The 19046-nt window shown below is 44.8% G+C and overlaps 2 protein-coding genes across 4 annotated transcripts; both read left to right on the top strand.

The window, feature by feature from the left end:
* The first annotated feature begins 39 nt into the window (after positions 1-39).
* On the top strand, positions 40-7253 carry chaf1b (chromatin assembly factor 1, subunit B). 2 transcript variants are annotated; one of them, XM_031869447.1, is made up of 14 exons: positions 40-569; positions 980-1120; positions 1270-1402; positions 1543-1663; positions 2270-2373; positions 2496-2592; positions 2724-2808; positions 3023-3116; positions 3316-3385; positions 3468-3559; positions 3665-3824; positions 4020-4694; positions 5812-5900; positions 6635-7253. In XM_031869447.1, exons 2-14 carry the CDS (start codon positions 995-997, stop codon positions 6727-6729), a joined length of 1941 nt encoding a protein of 646 aa, XP_031725307.1. In that variant the 5' UTR covers positions 40-569; positions 980-994; the 3' UTR covers positions 6730-7253. The 2 variants fall into 2 exon arrangements, with proteins under 2 accessions (XP_031725307.1, XP_031725306.1); XM_031869446.1 differs by having other exon boundaries at positions 975-1120.
* A 1123-nt stretch (positions 7254-8376) lies between these two features.
* On the top strand, positions 8377-17171 carry LOC116395608 (uncharacterized). 2 transcript variants are annotated; one of them, XM_031869625.1, is made up of 7 exons: positions 8377-9752; positions 10037-10104; positions 10279-10507; positions 11467-13364; positions 13548-13751; positions 14371-14501; positions 14642-17171. In XM_031869625.1, exons 1-6 carry the CDS (start codon positions 9413-9415, stop codon positions 14473-14475), a joined length of 2844 nt encoding a protein of 947 aa, XP_031725485.1. In that variant the 5' UTR covers positions 8377-9412; the 3' UTR covers positions 14476-14501; positions 14642-17171. The 2 variants fall into 2 exon arrangements, with proteins under 2 accessions (XP_031725485.1, XP_031725484.1); XM_031869624.1 differs by having other exon boundaries at positions 13545-13751.
* The last annotated feature ends 1875 nt before the right edge of the window (positions 17172-19046 follow it).

Here is a 19046-nt window from a genome sequence, read left to right as displayed (position 1 = left end):
GGCTCAGAATAAAATACAATGTGGGTTGACATGCGGAAGAACACATTTCCATCACATTTAACCGAAAACTGAAATTACTTTACTAACCCTAACCCTATTTAAAAAGTCTCATGACTCACATGATACCATCAGCTTAATAAGAATTGCATAAACTATATTAAAGGTTAATATGTGAAAACAGTTTTGTTTAATATACTTGATTCATGAATAGAATATTCCCCATAGAAAAGATAGATAGATGCACAATATATACAATGAAATAGAATAATATTAAATTAACTAAACAGAAGTGCAAAGATTTAACCAAACAACAGAGTAACTGTGTTATAGTTTTGTTTTCTACTTTGTAACCATAATTAAACGCTTTCTAAAGATCAATTTATCTGTTTTACAAGAGAACTAAAGGGGACCGTGAGGGATTTTACACGTTAGTAATACATCCATGCTAAAGACAGACAGGCACCTCCTCTTCCGGGTTTTCGTCCAATCACTGCACTCTACTTGGCCGGAAGTTTGGAACGAATTGTACGCGGGAAATTACTAAGCGCTTCAGCTGGTCAACAGTGGAGGTAAGACACTATAATTTACTTCGAGAGAACTTCATGTCCAAGAATAAACACATATGAATCGGTTGTGTTTGTAACGAACATGTTTGTTAGCAAACCATAACTCATGTAGAGTTACATGTTTACCTGCTTTTGTCATTTGTAACGTTAGCCCTTCTTTATCCCAGCAAACCCACTAAATGTATTGCTAACGGTGTTAGCTAGTTGTAGCATTAGCTTTCAGTGACTTTTTGGCCAAGTACGTCGTTAAGTCCAATTATTTTCTATCGTAACTTGCCACACGGGCTCCATATAGTCCCAGCATGACGAGCTAACAGTTTGTGTTACGTTAGCTGCTAGCTAACGTCAGTCCATTGGAAACCGTCAGTAGGCACGTTATCACATTTACGTGCTTTTTCCCCTCCCGAGGTCAGTGTTGGATATTAAAGATGAAGGTGGTAACGTGTGAGATCGCATGGCACAACAAGGAGCCGGTCTACAGTCTGGACTTCCAGCACGGCTCAGATGGACGCATTCATCGGCTGGCCACAGCTGGAGTGGACACTACAGTCAGAGTGAGTGGAGATGGTTTAATGAACCAACAGTGTTGTATGAAAACATGCATGTCAGACCACAGAAATAATAGTTTACGTTCAGCTATATATGGTCACAGCTGATTTACAGAGTGCGTGCTTAATGACTCTTTGCCCTGATGTGGATGCAGCTGTGGCGGGTGGACAGCGGCCCCGATGGGAAGGCGGTGGTGGAGGTTCTGTCTAATCTGGCTCGACACACCAAGGCTGTCAACGTAGTGCGCTTTAGCCCCAACGGAGAGCTGCTGGCCTCAGGAGGAGACGGTATGTCACACGTAGGAGTAGTACACGTATACTAGATAAAATATGTCAGTATCTGAAATGCACTGATGATGTTAATCTCAAAACAGAACCGATATTTACAAATACAATGACCTTTAGTAATGTTTTATTATCTGGTACAGATGCAGCAATTCTGCTGTGGAAGCTTAACGACTCAAAGGAGCCTGAGCCGGCCCCCATGTTCCAGGAGGAAGAAGATGCTCAGCTGAACAAGGAGAGCTGGTCTGTGGTCAAGACTTTAAGGTACACAACTGTCAAAAGCACTGTGGGGCCCAAAACAGGTATTATTTATTCATTCTACATTATTTACAGAGAAACAATGACAGATGTACTGTCGATTTGTATTTAGGTAAAGATAGTTTTCCAACACCAGTCCTTTGATGAGCAGTGATAGTTCAAGTAACTGAAAGTATTAAATCATGTCTTGGCAACGCAATTCAGTAACGCTGCGTTGGGGCAAACACAAGTTTACGATACGTACACATTTTGTTCAGTAAGATTATCTTCACAAATGAAAACCACTTTAACTTTTTGAAGCGTGAATGCGATCGGTGGAGGTAAAATGCTAACGTTAGCCTTTAAAAGAACTACACCCCGGCTGCATGAGCGCGAGTATAAACATAAAAGAGGCTTTGAAGGCTTGATGACATTTGGTCTCATTTAGCTACTTGTTAGCAACCGCCTTTTTTAAGACACGTAAAAGCTCTTAAGCTTGTTCTAACCACAGATCTTATTTCACGCAGCTAACCAAAAGCCCATTAAACCATTTCAAATGTACTATCTGTTTGATGTGAATGTGTTGCAATACTGTGGTTACAGAAAGACATTTCTTATTGAATTTGTCTTCAGGGGACACATAGAGGACGTGTATGACGTCTGCTGGACCCGGGATGGAAACATGATGGTGTCTGGCTCTGTTGATAACACGGCTATTATGTGGGACATCAACAAAGGTTTGTTAGGACTCAGATATGTGCATTCCATTCAGTTTCATCTGTTATACTTGTATTTTAGTCATATGAATCCACATCATACTGTAAAGTATGTAAGATAATATCTTGGTTCTTGTGTTCAGGACAGAAGCTGTGCATCCTGAATGACCACAAGAGCTACGTGCAGGGGGTGACCTGGGATCCTCTGGGGCAATACGTAGCCACTCTCAGCTGTGACAGGTAGAAAAACAGAGATTCAGACAACCTGGTCATCCCCCATTGCCCCATGATGGATCTAATCTTCATTAAATTAATGTGTTTGCTGTTGCTTAGCTTCATACTTAAGATGTCTGTGTTTTCCTCCCCTTCAGAGTGATGCGTGTGTTCAACACTCACACCAAAAAGAAAGCCTTCTGTATCAGTAAAATGAGCCCTGGGCCACTCTCAGAGGGAGAGGTCAGTAGAATGTTTGTATATAGTTCTGATTGAAATAATCATTTTTTGAGGTTTCTGAAAAAGTAATTCTGTTGACCAAGACATACTTGTCTTCTTTATGTGGTCTTAAGTTATGAATTTACTCTGTAATATCTTCAGAGATCTGCTGCCAAATGTGTGAGTCAGTCATGTGACACACACACACACAGTGCTGCATTTCTCTTTGTCGTTGCAGGTCAAGCCGTACAGAATGTTCCACGATGACAGCATGAGGTCATTTTTCCGACGGCTTTCCTTCACACCTGATGGGTCTTTCTTGTTAGCCCCAGGTACATAAGCATCCTGCTCTAGGTGTGGCTTTTAGCTGCCATTTATCTGGTAACATTTGATTGTTGTAATATCCTAACTAAGGTCCATCCATCCATCCATTTTCCTCCGCTTATCCGGGGTCGGGTCGCAGTGGCGGCTAATTAAGGTCATTTATATAAACTAATTTCCGTCTTTCGTTGTCGCCCTTTGTGACCGTAGCTGGATGTGTGGAGCTTGGAGAGAACATCATAAATACCACCTACATCTTTTCCAGAAAGAGCCTCAAGAGGTAAGTTTTGTTGCTTTTATGGTTTTTCCGAGTAATTTTTGTCGGTAGTAATTCCACTAACTGATGTACAACTGTGTTTTAGGCCTATTGCCCACTTGCCGTGCCCGACTAAAGCTACGCTGGCTGTGCGCTGCTGCCCCGTCTACTTTGAACTGAGGACCAAGTCGGACGAAGGCAAGAACAAACGCCCCATTAGTCAACAGACAACAACGATAATGAAGCCCTCCCCCCTTTTTTGAAATTGTCTACACCGTTTGTTTTACCGTTTGTCCTCTACAGACGGTTCGGTTCAGGTTCTTCCCAACGTATTCCAGCTGCCGTACCGCATGGTGTTTGCTGTGGCATCCGAGGACTCCATCTTCTTGTATGACACGCAGCAGACCATTCCGTTCGGCCTGGTGTCCAACATCCACTACCACACACTCAGTGATCTTACATGGTGAACTATTCTATCGTCTTCTTCTGTAGCTCTTTCATGGGTTACAGATAGTCCTCATTTGTAGGAATAAATTGTGGCGGATGTCGTAGACCTAAGTGCTAATAGTTCTATTTCTCTATATATATTTTAAATGATTAAATTAAGACGTCTTGAACTATCTGTTTTAGACACGTTTTTGTATCGTATCACCTTTAGGTCCCGAGACGGTTCCTTCCTGGCAGTGTCCTCCACAGACGGCTACTGCTCCTTCCTGTCCTTCTCTCCCGGGGAGTTGGGCACTCCCCTGAAGGAGCCCCCCACCCTGGAGGTCTTTGTCCCAAGCACTGGTGTTGAGAAAAGGGGCAAGAAGTCCTCAGCGGCCAGGACCTCGTCTCCTTTGACCCAAACGCCAAGCTCAGCACAGACTCCCACATCCCAAACCGGCCTCAGCAAAGATGTCCCCTCTGTCACCCCCCCAGAGGAGAAGAGGAGCACCCCGAGTGCCAAGTCTAAACCTCAGCCCCGTAGGATCACCCTGAACACCCTGGAGGGCTGGGGGAAGCCCTCCGCCGCTAAAACCACCGCTCCTCCTTCAGCACCTCAGACCCCAACGTCTGCAAGCAGCAGTGCTCCCTCTACTCCCCAACCCTGTGTCACCCCTCTCACCCCCACTACCTCCTCCACAACACAACCCCGCATCGCCCCTCTCACCCCCACTACCTCCTCCACAACACAACCCCGCATCGCCCCTCTCACCCCCACTAACTCCTCCACAACACAGCCACGCATCGCCCCCCTCACTCCCTCCACCCCGAAAGCCCTCAAGAGTGGTAATAGTGCTGGCTCCACCACTCCCAAGGGTGCAACCACCCCAAAGGGGCCGACCCCACGGTAATGCGAAAGTACAGCTATGTTTAATTCTGTGAAAGTGAATTGGTTTATTATATATTAAGGGTGAACCTTTGTACATGCACAGCTATGCTGTGATTGTCGGCAGGTAGACTTCCACTATTGTGTAGTAGGACTGCAGCTCATGATTTTTACATTATTGACTAATCATTTCATAATATATTTCAGCAAACAATGAGAAATAGACATCACTATTTCTTAGGCCCCAAGATGGCTTCAAACTGCTTGTTTTGTTCAAAATCTTTTATCTATGTGCGACTTCACTGCCAATCAATGAATCGTTTAAGCAGGAGTGCATAGCATACTTTCTCTGTATGTATTGTTTGTTGATGTGTTTTCAATAATTGTGTCAGTATTCACCTGAGTGACGGGGATGTTTTTGTCCGTTTCCGTCGCTCACACATTTAAATACGTCTGCACACTGCCCCAAACCACTCAAGTCATTTGTGTGATTTAATTGATCACACAGGAGAATTAATGTCATTTATTTTCTGAACCAGCAATATCTTCCTAAATGTTTTCATCCACTCCGGGTATTTAAAACTGTAGATGGTGTGAAGGATGCAGGAGCGGCCTCATACTGGACTGCATATGGTTATTTATGGAAATACTTGAACTATTCAAATGTGTGTTGAATGGCGTCAGACTGAGGAAGTAACACACCGAGCACACTGCGTCCACCTCCCTCCCCCGAAAGATTAAAGTAACTAAGCTGATTATCTCCAAAGATGCAGTTTAAAGGAGTACTAAACGCAAGAAAGCGCTGCGATATTCAGAATGTGTTTTTAAAAAAGCAGGAAAAATATAAATGGCCGTAATGGGCTTGCAATGTTTTTGTCTGCACTGGCAGTGAGAACAAAGCCTGTCTGGTACGAGGGATCCGTTGGACCCCCCACTGACTATAAAAACAGTAATCACTGACAGACAGCGTTAGACAATGGCAGGTCTGCACATGCTTTTGTGTTTGCCTTGTATCTGTAGCTTGGAGTGTTTGCATTTCGACTGAATCAGGAACAAACTGTGATTAACGGTGTAGAAGAGAAGAAGTTATTGTCACATCTTGTGTGTTTTCTCATGCTTTCATCCTTTTTCTTTACAGGAGAGTATCTCTGACTCCCATTGCATCCCGATCTCCAGCTATTAGCTCACTCTTCCGCACTCCCTCCTCCACGGAGAAGGCCAAACATGGTTAGTGAGTGCAGCTGCTTCCTGTTGACCTTCATGTTGCAAATATCACAAAAGACACAAAACAATATGGGACTGCTCAGTAATCCATCCACCTTCATAGACGCCCTCACAGTCTCATTTGTGTTGTGATGTATCGGTCCAACGTTGTTTCTCCTGATGCTGATTCCTCAACGCAGGATATCGTCATTCATCAGGGAAGAATCGGATCAATACAGATCACACTTATATGATTTCTGCTCTTTGAATATATTTCTGTAGCTTGGCAGAAAAGTAGCTTAAAAGGAGCTTAAAAACTCTTAATTTAAATAATATTACCGTTTACATTTGTTTTTGACCATCGATTTCTGATAACTCAAACACATTGGTTCAGAGGTCAAACTGAAACATTGGTAATTTGTCCTTAATTGCGCAGGAAAGTTGTTTTTCTATGGCAAGCACAGTAGGTCAAAGTTGAAGTGGGTCTGTGAACTGTAATCAGTGTTTACAGCGAGCATAAAACCTGCCATTCACTTTTGTTTTCTCTTTGGAATAAATTTGGCTAACCTGGGGGTTCGTTAAGTTATAGTTGTGTCCTGACTTTAACATTTTCATTACTAGTGTGTTAACTAGTCAGTTGATCTGCTACATGAAAGAATATCTACATACGGTTGCTTACATCACAGCAGAAGGCAGACAGAACCAGGCTACCATGTGCAACGCTGCCGTCACTGATCCGTTCACTTGTATTCCTGCAGAACGTCCTTCCCCTCCCTCTGATCCAGTGTGCCAGCCTCCAGAGTCCAAACGGCCGAAGACCAGTGAGCCCCCCGTGAAGACTAGTGTCTCATAGGAACATTGTGGTGCTGTGATATCGGCCCATACAGCAAGGGGGTGACCGTTACAGAAGCGACAAAACCACTGCGGCTCCTCGTGGATGCGACGCCATCGTGCAACAGCATTGCGTGTGTGTGTGGATACGATCTGTCGGTGAAGCTTTAACCCCACGTAATGTTGTCGTTATACAACAAACCGCATTGCAGTACGTGTCCTTGAATTAATGCTTATTTTAGTCTTTGGTGTGTTTTTGTATCATACAGTAAACAGGTAATTGTACTGTATTTGATTTACATTTAGATGCTTATGTGTGGTTGCACCAGAGGGAAGGTTTTTCTCATTCTTTTTCAGAAAAATGTGATTGTGAAACTAAAACAGCTCGAAACCTGAAGAATAAAAAACACAAGCGCTTCCAGGTTTAGTGCCTCGTGAAAGCTTTGAATACACAACCTGCGTCTTAATTTGATGCAGACCGTGGTTCAGCAACTTGAGTGTAAAGTTAAACATTGTCTTTTTGTCATATTGTCCAATAAAGGATGTTTCATATAAAGTGAGTGTTTGAGTGGTTTGTAGAAAATAACTGGGATGATTCATGCTTTCTTAGCTACAAGCAGCTGACTGTTGTGTTATTGTCTGAGGAAAACCGTCATTAATGAGCTGTTTTTGCACTCGGCTTAAACTTGAGCCATCTTTACACAATCCTTGTGAGAACCAGGCTGATTGATGTACAGAAGAATAATACTGACTCAGCAAACAAATAATGCTGCAATGTTTGCTGAGAAGATCAACAGCCATGATATTAAGGCTATTTGTCTTTATGTTCAAGACTGGCCAGGATTTTTATTTCTTATTCTGAGGTTGGATGATTTTGACTGTAAACCAACAAGATCTATACTTTTTCCTTTCTTGTATTTTTTTTATGTAAATTAATTATTGAGTTAACTGTTAATGTCTACATGAAGGTCTACATACTGCCTGGAAAAACTGATGGATAAATAATGATTCTATTTCTTTATTGTCACATTTGTAAACATAACATACACCATATTCAATTCATGAAATGAAAGTCAATGTTACTCTAGATCACTTCAAACGCTGAATAAAAAATGCTGTTCAACAACAGTATTCAATAACCTCTTTTTTAAACGCCACAATGATTAAAATTCATTATTGAACATGCATTGTTTTGGTGTTGACATATAGGCGAGTGGGTGATGTATTAATTTGATACAGATGTTTTAATTTTCTGTTTTATGTGAAATATTGGGGACAACTCGGAGTTAGATTTTGTGTTGAAAGTTTTGTGAAAACTGAGCCAAAAGTGATTGTAAAATGAAAACTGTATTTCAATATTTGTAACTGATTTAAGATGGTAGTGACTACAATTTAGAATCTGAGATTATTAGTTGCCGTTTGTTCTTGCTTAATAACGTCAGGTCAATTTAGGAAGATAAAAACTGGACAAATTTAATTTAAGAGTACCTGCGTGTCAGAGGAGAGGGAAATACATTAATCATATATATTTATCTTGACTGTGCAGCAAGTGAAGCAAATACTAGTTTACTGGCGTGTGCGAACAACCTACCTTGCTGTAACGGGAAGAAAACTAACTTGAGTGTCAGCTCTGTCAGCCAATCACATGTCGTCTGCTAGAATCTCTTTAACGCTTCTGCTAATGGCCTTTGTGTGAAGGCGGGGAGGACTCGTCTCGGTTAGGCTGCTGATTAGCAACAAACAGAAGGTTACGAGTTTAAGAAATTGGACCGCCAGCCTGTCTTTGCGGCACCGAGAGCGGCGCTAACTGTGGCGGATGTCCAACCGGAGCTTGTTGTGTCGCTTTTGAGCGGAACCCCGGTGGTGATTTCGCAACATTTCGGGGGCTTATCGCCGAGACAACCCCTCGCGTTCAGGTCGTTTCAAGTGGCGATGCTGAGCCGATAGCTGCGTCATCATGTTGCTTCCGACTCGAGTTGTCGAAAAGAAATCTCAAGTTAACGCCAGCGGTGAGGCTGCCCGCCGTCATCCCGCCGGAGGCCACTCCCGACCCCTGAGATAGATGGAAGACGAGCTGCTGGTGTGCGGCTCACGGTGAAACCCGGTCTTACGGTGTCGCTGTGAAACTGGTGACTTTACATCACTTCGCGCGATATATATATATACTGCGTTTATTACCTAACGTTTACAATCGGATGGACGTCCATTGATGTTGCGTCGCGTTAGAAAAAAAGCGCAATTTTTACAAAAAATATGACCAACCTCTGAAAGTTTAACTGGATGCGTATTTTAGGGATGTTAGCCACAACTGTTTGGAGAGTGAGAAGTGATGCTCTCACTGACAGTTAGGGTGCGTTACGAAGCAGGACCCTCTAGTGAAATGCTGCTCACTCCCACCTGGTGGGGACTATCTTCGTTAGCGCCAGTGGAGAAAAACTAGCTTTTGTAAGCAATGAGAGACGTGGTGGTGCATTTGAGCTTAACAGGCTAATTTGTAGTCGTCCAGCGGGATATGTCAGCCTGTTAGCGGGGTGTATAGTTGCCAATTATTGTTGGGGTCGGTGGTCTGTTGTCTGCTGTCAGCGTATCCACGTGGACTTTGTTTCAGGTCGGTGGTGTAAAGTTTGGCGTTGTAACATTACCGGGTGTTTGAGAGGGGGCAGGTGCGGTCCTTCTAAAGTTAAATATACATTACAATATAAAAAATGGCCGGCGACTGCACCCACACCAATGCCCGTTACGCGAACGCAGAGACGGTTTGTCCGTCCAAGCCGTGGTCGGACGGAGCCGGAACCGGAGCGATGGAGTCCGCCGGGAACTCTGAGGGGCGTGGACTTCCCACACGGTGGTCGCCCAACTTCGAGACGATAGACGGGCTGTTGTACCGCAAGAAGCTGGAAAGAGGCTTCGTCAACTACCGGGAGGTTTTGGACGAGGATCGGAGACCCGAGGCCCTCTCCACCTTTCACCGGCGGAGGCTCGGCCAGCGCCACCTCTCCCTGGAGGAGACTTATAAATGCGTGGCTGAAAACTACTGGTGGGAAGGTATGGACTTCCCTTCCGGCTTTACATCTGACATAACAGAAACACAGCATGTTGTTCCTGACTCTGAACACCAGCTTGTTATGTGTTATCTTATCTAGAAACTGTTTGTATTGTTGGGGAGTCAATGGCATTTAAAACACTAGTGATTAACTCAATCAAAGATTAAGACATGCACTCACACATAAATGACATTTATGTCATAAATGACATAAATGTCTACATTTCCTCTTGAAGCTCTCACTAGCTTGGACCCGTTAATATTTTTGTCTGTATTCTCTTCACAGGGATGTATTTCCAGATCAGAGATTTTGTCCTGGGCTGTCTAGAATGCCAGCGCACCAAGAAAACAGAGGTATGTAATACGATCCTGTATTCATTTTAATCATCAAACTTTCAGTCTTTTTCTAATTTGTCTGCATCTCACACTTCTGAGTTTACACTCTCATTCTCACTTAGTCGTGCTCTCACACTCGGATGTCTCACACATTGTATTCCTATAATGATGCCTCTCTTATCTGCCTCTCAGGAGCCGGGTGGCAGAGGATGTGTCACGAAGACGATGGAGTCGCATAGCGGCGACATGCTGAGCAAGCTGAGGAGTCAGCGGGAGGCGGGGCTGTTCTGTGACATTACACTGCGGACCAACGGGAGGTCCTACTCGGCCCACAGAGCCGTCTTGGCGGCCGTCAGCGATCACTTCCAGGAAGTCTTCACGGAAATGGACTCGAGCATGAAGGCAGACATAGATCTCACCGGTAAGATTTGAGGTCCAAACTGACAAAACACTGCTGTTTGAGTTCTCATTGTCCCCAGATGTACCCCCCCCAAAAAGATGCATTTGAGTGTTCTTCTTGAACTTCTCAGTCAAGCTCATCACCAGGAAGTGTTCATCACTGTTCCTCAAGATACTACACTGTTATCAATTCATCTCCAGACTATTTGATCTGTGTTTTTCTCTGTGAAATGCCACGAAATAATGAGAATTACCCAGAGCCCGATGTGACATTCAAAGATATTAAGTTACCATCATACTTAGAATAGAGAAGCTGGTACCAGGCATTATCAAAATAGTTGCAGATTCATTTTCTGTTAATTGAGTAATCTTTGCATTGCTAGTTAATGGTATGTTTAATTCTAATTATAATAATAAAGAATGTTTCTGTGATTAACATGTCCAAGTTAGTACAAACAGAATTGTTTATGCATGGTTTCCTTTATTTAGCTTGTGCAGGGACTTTCCCATCAACTCAGTAGTTCATCTCTCATCATTCAAACAATGGTCTGTGGGAAACAGAGAGCTGCAGATGATGCATACATACATACAATGGTCATTCAGGCAACAGCAGGCTGTATTTGTCCGCTGTATTTAATGTCCTTTTGAAACGGTTTCCGGCTTGTCGGTTCATGACGACGTTTTAATTCGATCAAGATATTCGGAGTTGGAGGGTCCAGACCCTGAATTGGGACACAACCATCGTCTGTCTTCCCTATTACGCATGTCTTTGATGTGTGCCGTCAGACAGGAGCAGAAGTGGCCCTGATTAAAGCCGTTGTTATATTGTCTCTCCACCATCATGTTTACACTCTGCTCCCGCTCTGCCTGCTGCCTCTCTGATCCTCTGTTTGCACAGTCACTTTCATCTTACTCCCTGATTGACCACGGTGCAGCATGTATAATTTAAAGACTCCCCTTTTTTTTTTTTTTCCTCTCCAGGTTTTGGAGAGGACAACCTTCTGTCTCTGCTGGAGTTCTCCTACTCCTCCACTCTGTGCGTTCGCCAGCAGGACCTACCCGAAGTCATCGCCATGGCCCGCCACCTGGGCATGTGGCCCGCGGTGGAAGCCTGCTCTGCTCTCATGAAGGAGCAGGAGCAGAAACTCCATCCTCGCAAGGACTTCGCCTCAGCCTGTTGCTGCCAGCAGAGGGAAGGCAAAAGGAAAAGGCTTTTTGGATCGGAGAACCATGTGGACAACGGCTTCAGTCGAATGCTGGGTGCATCCGATGAGTCTTTAGAAGGGAGTCCGAGGCGAAACTTGCGGAGGACGCCGAAGGCCGAAGGCCACAACGGCCTCCCTCTTAGCCCCTCGCACAGGATGAAGCTCATGGACTTCAAATCTCCCTCACTCAAGAAAGCCACCACGCCTCGACACACCAACCCGCAGAATTACTCGCGCATATCTCCACCGAACACCCGTCTCCTCCGCTCCACTCCCGGGGCTGCCAAAGAGGTTCTGAGGTTGCTGCCCGTGCCGGAGAGCCCTCGGCGAAACCGAAAGGCTCACTCTATCGCCCAGCTCTCCCGCACCTCTATGTCGATGGTTAAGAAGGTCGCGGTGCGCAGCCCCGTGAGGGTAAAGCAGGAAGTGGAGGAGGTCGGAGAGGATGAACAGGATAACGCGAGGGCACAGGAGAAGTACGAGCTGATGAATGTTCTCGGGTTGCAGAGGACCGCCCTCCTCCCCAGACCTGAAGATCTGATTGGCTGGCGACAGAAGAAACGCCTGAGGAAGCTGAAGGCGAACAACTATTCACTGACAAATCGGCGGAAACCACGCCCCACCTCCCCGGGACTACCGTACGGGGCTCTGACACTGTCCCTTCCCCTCTGTAACCCCGTTAACACCCACCTCCTCAACAAGTCAGGGAAGACCAGGCCCGTGGGTCCGGTCAGCAAAGAGCAGATGACGGCAAAGAGGCCAAAGGCCATCCCGCGACACATCCCTCCAAGTGACAGGAGCATGCGGAGTCAAGGTATGTTGCCAGACATGTTCCAGCCCGCATGCAGGGCTCTCTTTGGTGGGAGGAACCTCAGACGGTCAGTGAGGAAGGGCGACGGCGCCCGCCTTCCTGCCCAGCCGCCTCAGCAACGCAACACCAAGAAAGTGCTCGTGAGAAACGCGGTCAGGATCAAATCGGAGCCGACCGAATACTCCGTCTTAGGCTTCCCTCTTTCATCCAACAAATTGCCGCCTTCACACAGGACACAAGCCAAGAATCAGGTCCCCGTAGAGACGGTCAGAACGCCGCATTACAACAGCAGCCGACCGGCACCGAAGGCCAAGCTTAGGCGGGGCTCCATGGTGGAGGTGGAGAAGACGATGCGCAGAGAGGAGGGCAGGAAGATCGGGGTCATGGATAACGAACCCGACGGGCTCCAGTTTTCGGAGCGAGCACCTCCGGCATCCCTCTACAGCCACCCTCTGTACAAAGTCATCAAAGAGGAGCCCGCGGACCCCGTGCCAGTGGGAGGACCTTTCCCCGAGCCTCCCTCGTCGGACCTGGGCAAGCGCCAGAGCAAGCCCCCCATCAAACTACTGGACTCGGGCTTTCTTTTCAGCTTCTGTCGGCCCGCGGGGGGGCCGATGGCGTGCCTGAAGAAAGAGGAGGAGAGCGTGGATATCTGCCTGACGCGCTCTGTGTCACAAGTTGGGGAGAAATTTGGAGCAGAGGAGTCCCCCCACAGGGCGCTGAGAGCCAGAGGGCCGACCCCGCTGCCTGCGGTGAAGAAGGAGAGGAGCGTGAGCCAAAGCAGAGCTCAGAGACCCCGGCAAAACTCCCGACACAGCACTCCTCACCTGGCCAAACCTGTCGGGTCAAAGGCCAAGCCAAAGGTAGATGAAAGGGAGAGCAGTGGTTTATTTTGGGATCATAAAGCATCCAGGCGGGAAAAAGCAGTTAAGGGGGAACGATGCAGAAAATGTCACCTTCTACCTTTTTGATTTTGCATGTATATGATGTATCTTGCATCTACAAAATGTGCTTCAATCCCTTCGTTTCTCCTGCATCACCAGCAGCAAGGTACTCTCCCTCCGAGCAGCAGGAGCTGCGTCCCGCCGGACGCTGTCCGTCGGGCGAGGCTGAAGCGGCTCCGAGGGCCTCGTAGTCAAGTCCCAAAAGCGGCCCACACCTGTGTGCAGTGCCCGGCCTCCTACAAGGACTGTGATGCTCTAATCATGCATCGCCTCAGGCACATCGAGGGCAAGCACTGGCCATGTCTGGTAAGACCTTAACCTGGAATCACACGACTCTATAAGGGGTTGAAAATCATGACCTGAAGTGCCAAAAACCTGCAGATTTTAACCCCGCCCAGCATTGTACCATTTAGAGTGAAATCCAGCTGTGTGGTGAGATTCAAGACGGGTACGCCTCATCTGAAGTGGGTGCTCTGCTAGTTGATTGGTTGTGATAAAAGTGCTGACTTTTGCAAGTCTGTGTGCGAGTACATTTACTCAAGTAATGTACTTAAGTACAATTATGAAGTACTTGACTTTAGTATTTGCCTTTTTATGCCAATTTATACTTGTTGTACTCTAATACATTTCAGAGAAATATGTTGTACTTTTTACCTCACTACTACCTGACAGCTATAGTTACTTTGAAGATTATTTTTTAAGCTTGTTGGGAACTTTGGGCACACGTGCCACCAATGCCACTAACCAAGGGCTTACTAGCAATAGTGTGCAAGATAGATTTATACCACTATGTATATCTGTCTGGTAAATAAGAAGCTGGAGACAGTTAGCTTAGCACAAAGCCGCCCCATGTGTAGCCTCAGTATAACGTCTCCGTTCGTGTTCCTTGCCGTTAACCCGTCGTCCTCCCCTCTCTGCTGCGTAGCTCTGCAGTAAGACGTTCTTTCGACTGAGGAACGTACGGAACCACATCCGCACCCACGACCCCAAGTTGTACAAATGTCGGAGCTGCATTGCTGCCGGTTCCTGAGGGTCTGCTCCAGCAGCGAGACTGAGGTGAGTGAACAGTTGACACCTTTCGAGGCTGAGCTGCGCTTAACTCGCCTCGCTCATCTGTTGTCTTTGGTGGAGCTGTCTCACAAGTGATTTTTTTTTTTTTTTTTTTTTTGTCTGCTTCTTAACACTATGTCTTCCAGGATGAAGGCTTTCGCTGTGTGACACCAGCGACCCGCTGACGCCAGAGGCACATGATCGATCAGCAGCTTGTAAATAATGCGTCTGTCACACACAAGAACAAACGGGCTGTGGAAAAGGCATAATTACTCTGATTCTAATCATTGCTGTCGCCAACGATCGCTAATGTTAATTAAATAACCAAACCGAGGCTGCTGGTCCTGTTTGGGTTAAACTTGAACATTACACTCAGGGGGTGGGGAATGTCGTGCCACGGTATAAAGTGATCTAATGTCACGGTTGTGTATAAAATGAAATGTAAAGTGATTGTTATAACTATTACTGCTACGTATTATTATTTTTATATGTATAGATGCATCTCGAGTGCACTTATGTCATAGCTTACGTTGTAAACCTAAGAAGCGGTGATGAAATTGAAGGTTTTGGAGTCGGCGGCGGGAAAACTTGAAGTGATGAAAGAGCTGGAGGGAATACTTGAAGTGGGCGGGGTCCTAGGAGTGAGAAGGTCCTTTGGGTGCTTCACTGGGTCTTTGTCCTCTTGGTGTGCTAACCAGTCTGTCCCCTCCTTACGTATTTATCTCTCATCGTGTCTCGTGGTCGGGGGTTTGACTCCGGGCCGGTATGGTGACACCACTGCATGTGTATTCGCGGGCCGTTTGTGGTCCGCTGTCTTTTCTAAGGCTGCCAATTTTGAAAAAGGGAAATGTGTGTGTCGTTTTTAATGTGAATTTCTGGCTAGTAATCAACACAGATGTTATATTGATCTCTTCCACTTTGATCCAAGAAAAAGACACTTGTCGTCTTGTTCTACTAAAAAAAATTCCCCTCCTACTGAATGATGGTCACATTAAGAGATATTTAAGTTTCACAAAATGATTTTAGAAATAAATGAGCTGTCTATTGCTATCTGTTAAAATAATGAATAAATTGTTGCCTTTTACATCTTGTTGTTCTGGCTTTAATTACATGTTTTAGGTTTTATTACTGTAACTGAACAAAGGACACAATTCTTGATTTATTAAATTTGTATTATTCTAACCATAGAAACAAACTATGTAGAGATGCATATGTTAGATATTGTATTTCTATTGCCAAAAAATACTCTTAACTTGAAACAAGTACTCTATCAACTATTAGTCTGTTATGATAATTAATTGGTTTCAAGCTAAAATGGAAATCATTATGTGGTTCCAGCCTCTCAAATGGGCGTATTTGCTGCTTTTCATTGTCTTAATATTAAAGTCAATTTGTTTGGACAAAACAAGCCACAAGAAGGTGTCTGTTGGGCTTTAGGAAATGTTTCATCATTTTAAAAAACAAACGATTAATTGAGAAAAGGTCTAGCACATTAATAGATCATGAAAATAATTATTTCAGGAGATATTTTTTAACCTGGAGAGAAAATATTTCCATCTACAATATTAACGATCTTATAGTGCAAACCTGCTCCCGTTACAAAGTCGTAGTGGTGGTGATAACGAGGCACTGGATTGTTGGATAAATCTGCAGTGGGTTCAGCTCTGAACATTTATCCGGTCAGGAGGAGGAGGAGTTCTGTCTGTGGACGTTGTGATCCAGGAGGAATGAGGAAGAGCTTTAGGTGTGAATCACACATCTTTGCATCCTTTCTGACTGATTCAGCCGCAGCATAAATGAAGGTTGTTGTGTTATCACGTGTGCAGCAAGACCAGCTGAAGTACAGACTCATGTTAAACCAATTTAAGAAGAAGCCGTGATGAGCCGTCCGACAGCATTTAGTCATTACACCGAGAAGCTGGAACACAAAATGTACAATGACAGGTAGGAGCAGCTAATATGTGGATACATGGGACAGTCATCATTTTCAAAAATTATGAAAAATAGTTAAATTAGGCATTTTGAGTTCAGTAAGGCAATCAATACATACAAAATATGGAAATAAAACATCAAATAGTGAAAATAAGGCTTTTGAAATGAATAAATTAAATATACTGGGAGTCCACATATATTAATGAATTTGGGGGAAAGTACGTATGGTGTGCAGCATGATACACTCACCGGCCACTTTAATAGGCACACCTGTTCAATTGCTTGTTAACACAAATAGCTAATCAGCCAATCACATCGCAGCAACTCAATGCATTTAGGCCTCTAGACGTGGTGAAGACGACTCGCTGAAGTTCAAAGCGAGCATCAGAACGGGGAAGAACGGGGATTTAAGTGACTTTGAACGTGGCATGGTTGTTGGTGCCAGACGGGATGGTCTGAGTATTTCAAAAACTGCTGATCTACTGGGATTTTCAAGCTCAACCATCTCTAGCGTTCATAGAGAATGGTCCGAAAAAGAGAAAATATCCAGTGAGCGGTAGTTGTGTGGACGAAAATGCCTCGTTGATGTCAGAGGTCAGAGGAGAATGGGCAGAGTGGTTGGAGGTGATAGAAAGGCAACAGTAACTCAATTAACCACTCGTTACAACCGAGGTATGCAGAACACCATCTCTGAACGCACAACACGTGGAACCTTGAAGCAGACGGGTTACAGCAGCAGAAGACCACACCGGGTGCCACTCCTGTCAGAAAAGAACAGGAAACTGAGGCTGCAATTCCCACAGGCTCACCAACACTGGACAATAGAAGATTGGAAAAACGTTGCCTGGTCTGATGAGTCTCAATTTCAGCTGCGACTTTCAGATGGTAGGGGCAGAATTTGGCGTAAACAACATGAAAGCATGGATCCATCCTGCCTTGTGTCAATGGTTCAGGCTGCTGGTGGTGGTGGTGTAATGGTGGGGGGGGGGTATTTTCTTGGCACACTTTGGGCCTCTTAGTACCAATTGAGCATCATTTTAACGCCACGGCCTTCCTGAGTATTGTTGCTGGCCATGTCACAGTGGACCCATCTCCTGATGGCTACTTCCAGCAGGATAATGCACCATGTTACAAAGCTCAAATCATCTCAAACTGGTTTCTTGAACATGACGATGAGTTCACTGTACTCCAATGGCCTCCACAGTCACCACATCTCAATCCAATAGAGCACCTTTGGGATGTGGTGGAACGGGAGATGCACATCATGGATGTGCAGCCGACAAATCTGCAGCAACTGCGTGATGCTATCACGTCAATATGGAGCAAAATCTCTGGGGAATGTTTCCAACACCTTGTTGAATCTATGCTACGAAGAATTAAGGCAGTTCTGAAGACAAAAGGGGGTCCAACCCGGTACTAGCAAGGTGTACCTAATAAAGTGGCCCATGAGTGTACATCAAATGTATTAATATAGCAGATGTAAATCACATGGACAGAAGCGGAAAGTGACGAGACACATTTGCATCTTGTCCTGTTCTCATTAACATTAGCATCAGAAAACATTAAAGGATGGAGAGGATATAGAGAAGAACGGAGAAGAAGATATATATTTCAGATAGATGTGAAGTAAAGCTGACAGACACTGCGTGTGGTTGGAGAGGATTTGATGCACGGTCAGTAGAGAAGAGCTTCTGAAGGTTCTGCCTTCCTCAGTAACTCAGTCCCACCTGCCTCTCTATGCGGTGAAATCTAAATACTAATGACAGATTTGTGATCAATAAATGATTGAATATAAAGTATTCAACATGGATTTTATTTATAATGTAAAGTTCATTATTAACAGCATTTCCTTTAGATGTGCTTCTTGTGCATACACAAAACTGGAATCTGCAGACTGCTCGTTGTTTCCGTAATCATGTTTATGTCCTGTTGACGAGCAATGTTTAGATCAATCTGATCCTCATCAGGCGAGAGAAGTCTTACATGCACAGCAATGTATTGTGGCAGCAAAGAACAGTCTGCAAATTCAACTTTTGCCAGTTTTTTTTCCTCTAATAAAACCCCCTTTTTAGATAATGCATGCACAAAGTACTAATGTTTGGAATTTAGACATTTTTCACGTCTTAAGATCCACAAATGCATGTTACATTTAAGTGCTGGTGGCTCTGTAAATAAATGTAAAAACCCCATGTTGTTCAATGTACCTGCTTCAGGCCGGTGATATGTACGAGGAATACCTGCCAACGGTTTAAGTTGGGTTGTATTTGTGGGTGTGAGAATGTATTCACACATTTCGACAGGTTTCTCTCCTTCCTCTATTTCCACCCCGCTTTGAGCTCAGCGCTGAGGACACATGTTGAAACTTCATCAGTGTCTTTTGAGGCAAGCTGCTGAAACCCAAACTGCTCTGCAGCTGAATCTAGCTCTCACAAGCTGCGAAAGATACTGGTCAAAAGAGAATATTTCAGCAAAGAAATCTCTCTGACGTATTTGCTGCAATGAGAACGCTCGTCAAACCCGAGGAAGCGGGGACTTCTTTGTTCACTCTGCAAAAAGCATTCACATTCACATTTCTCTCTCCTTTGAGTGCATCACTTCCCATTTCTTTGATTATTCAGG

The sequence above is a fragment of the Anarrhichthys ocellatus genome, unplaced genomic scaffold (assembly GCF_004355925.1).
Source record: "Anarrhichthys ocellatus isolate YVR2014 unplaced genomic scaffold, GSC_Weel_1.0 scaffold47, whole genome shotgun sequence".
NCBI lineage: Eukaryota > Metazoa > Chordata > Actinopteri > Perciformes > Anarhichadidae > Anarrhichthys > Anarrhichthys ocellatus.
Note: the sequence above shows the minus strand (reverse complement) of the source record. Positions and strands in the feature narration are given on the sequence as shown.